Source organism: Maniola jurtina, chromosome 19, assembly GCF_905333055.1.
Source record: "Maniola jurtina chromosome 19, ilManJurt1.1, whole genome shotgun sequence".
In the NCBI taxonomy this organism is placed as follows: domain Eukaryota; kingdom Metazoa; phylum Arthropoda; class Insecta; order Lepidoptera; family Nymphalidae; genus Maniola; species Maniola jurtina.
Window position 1 is genome coordinate 2,917,433 of NC_060047.1, and position 7,181 is coordinate 2,924,613.

Below are 7,181 nucleotides of genomic sequence, written 5' to 3' on the forward strand. Positions count from 1 at the left end.
GTGCGTGCCAGGGATCGAACCCCCGACCTCCCGAAAAAGAGGCGGACGTCTTATCCACTAGGCTATCACGGTTCTATAAAACTTAATGTGTGTTATAAGTTTGACGTGTGTATCTGTGTATCTGTCTGTGGCATCGTAGCTCCTAAAGGAATGGACCGATTTTAATTTAGTTTTTTTTGTTTGAAAGGTGGCTTGATCGAGAGTGTTCTTAGCTATTATCAAAGAAAATCGGTTCAGCCATTTGAAGTTATCAGCTCTTTCCTAGTTTTCTTATAGACGTTTTTGTGTCGGGGGTTTTTTATTACTTTTAAAGCTTTTAAAACGTATAAGTAGGTATAGTTTACATGAAATTTTCCATGTGACGGCACTCACGCCAACTGACGCAAATTGCCGTAAAAATTGCACTCTTGATTTGCGACCTCATATTGTACACAAATATTAAATGAAACAAGTTAACCACCCCTTTGTTCTAGTCAACTTCCTTACACCATGCACGACATTCAACCAAGGTCTTTTTGCCTCTATAACTTAAAAAAACATAGCTTTTTTAGATCAGATAAACCCAGCTTTTCCGAACTTTATCTTTCCACCAACGCTGGTAAATGACACAAGTCTTATATATAGTCTTATATATAGTGTAAGTGTCACAAGACACTACGTACAGTACCTACTAGGACATGTAATACTTTTCACAACAGGAAAATAGCGAATACCTACTGGAAAACTAGTCTCTACATATATTATAAAAAATCCAAAAGCGTGTCTGTCCTTCAATCGTATTGCAAAGGATCATCGTATTGACGTAATTTTTTGCATGGATAGGTAAAAGAGTAACGTAAGCTTTTCCGGGGGGATATTGAATAACCTAAATCAACGTGGACGGAGTCGCGAGTAACATCTAGTTTTCCATATTTCTCCAATATACATTTTGTACATTATTATATAATAATGCACTTCCATTTATATTTATATATAGATATTCGCGCGCGCGCCATTGCCGCGTAAACAAACAAAAAGTTTACTCTGTCAAAAATAAATATGTTTAAAGGAATCCTCCGTGCGTCGATGATAAAATAATTAAACGACACGAGTTCCTTCGTAAAATTTTGTTTTAATTTTTCTCACAACAACATAAAATAAACAATGATCACAAAACAGTCTTGACGTATAATAATCTGAGTGAAGGTTTTTTTTCTTTTTTTCAAACTTTTATTTTTAAATAACTATGTGTGTAACCTACATCACTCCCCTCCAGAGGCCGTGTCTACGGACGATAATAATCTGGAAATCGTACTCGTCTGCCGGAACGCGTGGTTCGCAATCCGGCTTGTTGCTGGGGAACATCTGGAGGTTTAGGTTGGGGAGGATTAGGTGGTTTGGGTAAGGTAGTATCGTCAGATAATATGTAGGCTGGCTTTAGTCGGTCAATTGATACAGTCACGTCTCGGCCCTTAACTTTTAATCTAAAGGTTTTAGCGCCTCTCTTTAAAACTTCGTATGGCCCTGTATAAGCTGGCTGCAAGGCACCATGTAGCGTGTCTTCCCTAAGGAATACGTGGCTGCAGGTGCTCAGCTCTTTAAATACGAAGGTTCTAGGTTTAGAGTGGTGCTGAGTTGGTACTGGTTGTAACTTCTCGGCAAAGGATCTCAAGCGAGCTGAGAAGTCAGTGATGTCGGTGGTGTAGCTTGCGATATTTTGGCCAAAAAATTCGCCAGGTAAGCGCAGTGGCTCACCGTACACCAGCTCGGCTGATGAGGCATTAAGGTCCTCTTTGATTGCGCTTCTTATGCCAAGAAGTACAAGTGGTAGGGACTCGGTCCAATTCTCGTCGGCGTGACAAGTTATAGCTGCTTTCAGCTGTCGATGAAAGCGCTCGACTAAACCGTTGCACTGTGGGTGGTAAGCGGTTGTGCTGCGGTGCTGAAATCCAATGGATTTGGCCAACTGCTGGAAAAGTGCCGATTGAAACTGCATTCCACGATCCGTTATGACATCCACTGGACTTCCGTAGCGCGACACCCAACAGGAAACAAAGGCTTTGGCAACCGTCTCGGCGGTTATGTCGATGATTGGGACAGCTTCCGGCCATCGCGTGAAGCGATCGACGGCTGTCAAGCAATACCGAAAACCGTGCGAATATGGTAGTGGGCCGACCAGGTCTATGTGGACATGTTTGAATCGCGCTGAAGGTAAAGGAAGCGTACCCAAAGGTGACGACACGTGTCGGCTTACCTTAGTGCGCTGACAGTCCAAACATGCCTTAGCCCATTCACGGCAGTTTTTGCGCATGAGAGGCCAAACAAAACGTTGTGCAACGAGCTTAGCTGTAGCGTTAGGACCAGGATGGCTAAGAGAGTGGAGGCAGTTGAAGATTTGCCTGCGACAGCTCTCAGGGACGAAAGGTCTGGGAGTCGGGGTACTGACGTCGCAGTACAATTCGGTACGACTGCCAGGGATTGTCATTTTGGTGAGGCGAAGAGATGTTTCACCTTTAAGGTAGTCTGCAAGCTCGGAGTCTGTGGTTTGAGACTTGGCAAGGACTTCTAGATCGACTGGCATTTGTAGTTCGTATATGCGGGAAAGAGTGTCGGCCACGACATTGTCTTTGCCCGCGATATGTTGGATGTCCGTCGTGAACTGTGAGATGAAGTCCAAGTGTCTATACTGCCGTGGCGAACAGTTACTTTTCCGCTCATGGAAAGCGTAACATAGCGGTTTGTGATCAGTATAGACAGTGAAGTGGTTGGCCTCTAGCATGTGACGAAAGTACTTAATTCCTTCGTATATTGCAAGGAGCTCACGATCATATGGCGAGTATTTAACCTGCGATGGGCTCAACTTACGCGAGAAGAATGCTAGGGGCTGCCAAGCTCCATCCACGTATTGTTGTAGAGCTGCTGCGATGGCTTTGTCTGAAGCGTCCGTGACGAGACCTAGTTTACCATCGGGATGAGGATGCGCCAGTAGGGCTGCATTGCACAGACTTTCCTTGCAGTTCTCGAAAGCTTGCAGTGATCTTCCTTCTATAACGACCGGATGGGAAGCTTTTACAGATCCGGTTAGCAGAGCATTCAGAGGGGCCTGGATTTGGGCAGCGTTGGGCAAAAATCGTCTGTAAAAATTTATCATGCCCAAGAATCGCCTCAGCTCTCTGACGGTTTTGGGAGCAGGGATATCCGCGATAGCCTTGACTTTGCTATCTAAGGGTTTCGTACCTTGTTCAGAAATTTGGTAACCCAGGAATGTTACTTCAGGTGCACCAAAGACGCATTTGGCCGTGTTCACAAGTACGCCGTATTCTTGCATACGTGTGAAGAGTTGGCGCAAATGTTCTTCGTGCTGTTCCTGAGTCCTGGAAAATACCAAAAAGTCATCGAGGTATGTGTAGCAAAAGTCAAATCCACGTGTCAGCTCATCCACGAATCTCTGAAAAGTCTGCCCTGCGTTCCGCAATCCGAACGTCATAAAAGGAAATTCGTATAATCCGAAGGGAGTTGTAATGGCAGTCTTCGGAATGTCTTCCTCAGCAACCGGGATTTGGTTGTAAGCCTTGACCAAATCTATAACTGAAAAGTACTTACAACCAGTTAAGCTGTGGGAAAAGTCATGTATGTGACGTATTGGGTATTTGTCTGGTATCGTCCTTGCGTTGAGTAACCTGTAATCACCACAAGGACGCCAGCCATTATCTTTTTTGGTCGCAAGGTGGAGAGGTGATGACCACGGACTGTCAGAAGGACGAGCGGTGCCATTAGCCAGCATCGCGTCAAACTCCTGTCTGGCGATTTTCAGTTTATCTGGAGCCAGCCTTCGGGGTGAACACGACACTGGGGGTCCTGGTGTGGTGCGGATATGGTGTTGTGTGGTGTGTTTCACTATACCTGGTGTACCGGCGGGGCGAGTGATATCCGGGAATTCAGATAAAATGTTGTGATATCTGCTGTTGCCGCCGGTTGGAACCTTCACACTTGTTACAAGCATATCAGAAGTAAATATATTCTTACAGTTAGCCAATGTAGCCGTAGTTGCTATAGAAGTGAGATTATCTATTAAACGCTTGTTGCGACAATCTACTACAAGGTTGTAAAAATTTAGAAAATCTACGCCTATTATTGGTTTTGTAACATCTGCTACAACGAAACGCCACACAAAAGTCCTACGAAGTCCGAAATCTAAAGCTAAATTCACAAAACCGTAAGTAGATATCACAGAACCGTTAGCTGCACTCAAAGTATATTCAGTCCGAGTACGACGGTCACGTAGCGCTGATCGGGGGAAAACACACAGATCGCTACCGGTGTCGATCAGAAATTGCGTCTTCGACGATCGATCAGTGACGAACAGGCGACCAGTAGTTGATGAAGGACGATCGTTTGTCGCCGTTACCGACCGCCCATCGAGTTTTCCGACTTGAAGTCACAGGGGCGAACGCATGTGCGGGCTTTATCTCCATACTTGCTATGATACCAACACAGCGGAAACTTCCTGCAGTTGGATTGTGTTCGTTGCCTTGAGGAATTACGCGTGCCTTGGGATGTGCGAGAACGTGATCTGCTGTTCTTCTGCATCGCCATTTGTTGAACCTGCTTCCGTAGCTCAGCTATTCCCTCAGTGAGGTCGCTGATGAGTGAACTAGGGACTCGTACTCCAACTTTAAAAACGTCGTTGTGATTTGTCGACTCGTTCCCCTTACTATCGCCGGGCGGCGATGATGCCGACGTGCCTTGTACGTCCTTACTCATGTTCGTATATAGAGGTCACCAGTAAAGGAATCCTCCGTGCGTCGATGATAAAATAATTAAACGACACGAGTTCCTTCGTAAAATTTTGTTTTAATTTTTCTCACAACAACATAAAATAAACAATGATCACAAAACAGTCTTGACGTATAATAATCTGAGTGAAGGTTTTTTTTCTTTTTTTCAAACTTTTATTTTTAAATAACTATGTGTGTAACCTACATCTTTAGTGGTTTTTTGTGATCAAATCAGTGTGGAATCAAGATAATTGTGCACTACAATACTGTATAAATGTGAGTGGCATAGTCAATTAACTGTTCTTAATCGCTTTCTTACTAAAATTAGCCAAAAAGTGTTTTAACGAACTTATTACTTTCGTGTTCCTGACCTACGCAAATCCGCACGGCCGGCAGGGCTCCCGGTCCCGAGTATCGACGCTACGCACACATAGACAATGAACACACGCTTCAACTAACAACTCAGCGATTACATCGCTTGACCGCTGTTGGAACAATATTAGACGAGCGAAGAATTATTTTATACTGAACTTTTTACTAAGTTCATACTACGTATGCAAGTTTTTTTATTTTTTATTCTAATTTAATTTTTCTGGTATGTGCATGAGTTTATTGGTATTTGAATTGCATGATGTCTAATTTATTTGGTGTTTGTGCTGGGTGTCGGAACAAAATTACTAATAAAAACTATTTGAACTGTGCTCTCTGCAAACTCCGTTATGAAATTAATTGCGCTAACATAACCGAAAAACGCTTTCATCAGCTTAGCCACGAGAGTAAAAATAACTGGAGGTGCTCAACTTGTCCAGCGAAACAACCCAAAAATGACACCAAAAAAACTCCGCTACACTCTGACGAACAAACTGGGAAAGTCGACTCTCAAAAGAATTTTAGCATCAGTGAAGATTCACCCTCTCAAATGGTCAACATAACCCACCGTAAGAAAACAATAATTTCTAACTCAGATGAACAGCTAACTACGAGTAAGGTAAGCAACTCTACCTCGCTTACTAAGGACGACGTTAGAGCAATATTTAGAGAGGAATTTAATTTTATGAGGTCTGCATTAGTTGAAGAGCTTCAACAAACTCTGAAACAAATGGTTAGGGCTGAACTACAATCAATGAAGAATGAGATAACTTCCTTAGAAAGCAGCGTCATCTTTTTGAATAACAATTACGAAACTACCAAAACTGAAATCACCACGTACCGAGATTCACTAAAAGATCTTCAAAAAGAGAATATTAATTTGATTAACACCGTTCAGGATTTAACTACGAGGCTAAATGTCATGGAACAACATAACAGGTCCAGCAACCTAGAATTTCAATGTGTACCAGAACACAAAAACGAGAATTTGATCTCGATAATAACTCAGATATCGAAAGTTATATCGTGCGACTTAAAACAGAACGACATTCACCATTGCACACGTGTCGCGAAAACAAACAAAGATGATAATAGACCACGTTCCATAGTGGTAAAACTGGCGTCACCTAGACTTCGAGATACATTTCTGGCCAACACTATCAAATTTAATAAAGCTAACCCGAATGACAAGATCAACACTAGCCATATAGGAATGGGAGGTAACAAAGCACCAATCTATGTCGCAGAACATCTGTCCCCTACCAATAAAAAACTGCATGCGGCTGCTCGACTAGCTTCCAAAGAAAAAGGTTATAAGTTCGTGTGGGTTAAACAGGGACGAGTATTTATGCGCAAGGCAGAAAACACTGATTATGTTTATGTTAAAAATTTAGACATTCTTAACAAACTTCAATAGTTAGTTAAGTTATGTAACTTGCCATTTATTCTATTATTTTTCCTTTTATATTATAATGCCATTAATTTGCGATTACTGTTTTAAAATTCAACAGCTTAAACATATATTATCAAAATGTAAGAGGTCTCAGGACCAAAACTCACGACTTTTTGTGTAGTGTAACAAGTTCTGATTATGACATTGTCATACTAACGGAAACCTGGTTAAATAATAACATAAACGACAGTGAACTTTTTGATAAGCGATTTACTGTTTACAGAAGGGATCGTGAAAGTACAGGTTTTCATCCAAATAAAGAAGGAGGAGGAGTACTTATTGCAGTTTCAAATAAATTAAACTCATCTCGACTGACTGCCACTGAAAGTCTATGTGAAGATCTTTATATCAAAGTTAAAATCTCTAACAAAATCTCTGTAACTTTTTGTGCTGTTTATCTTCCCCCTCCTCATAAACGCGATATCCTGGAGCACTTTCTAGATAACTTTAACAGGGTTTCCGATAGTATGGAAAATATATGCCTAGTAGGTGATTTCAATATGAGTAGCATTGGATGGTCAAATAGCAACACAGATTACTACTCACCTACACTTCACAATAATTCTCCTTTTGGTCAAACACTTATTGATTTTATTGCCCTT

At 41.9% G+C, this 7,181-nt stretch overlaps 1 protein-coding gene across 1 annotated transcript; it reads left to right on the top strand.

Moving 5' to 3' along the window:
- Window positions 1-5,676: 5,676 nt before the first annotated feature.
- LOC123875295 lies at window positions 5,677-6,543 on the top strand. The gene has a single exon (XM_045921044.1). It carries the CDS (start codon window positions 5,677-5,679, stop codon window positions 6,541-6,543), a length of 867 nt encoding a protein of 288 aa, XP_045777000.1.
- The last annotated feature ends 638 nt before the right edge of the window (window positions 6,544-7,181 follow it).

Excerpts from the sequence above, each read along its gene's own strand:
- LOC123875295 (XM_045921044.1), top strand. The coding sequence starts at position 5,677 with ATGGTCAACATAACCCACCGTAAGAAAACAATAATTTCTAACTCAGAT.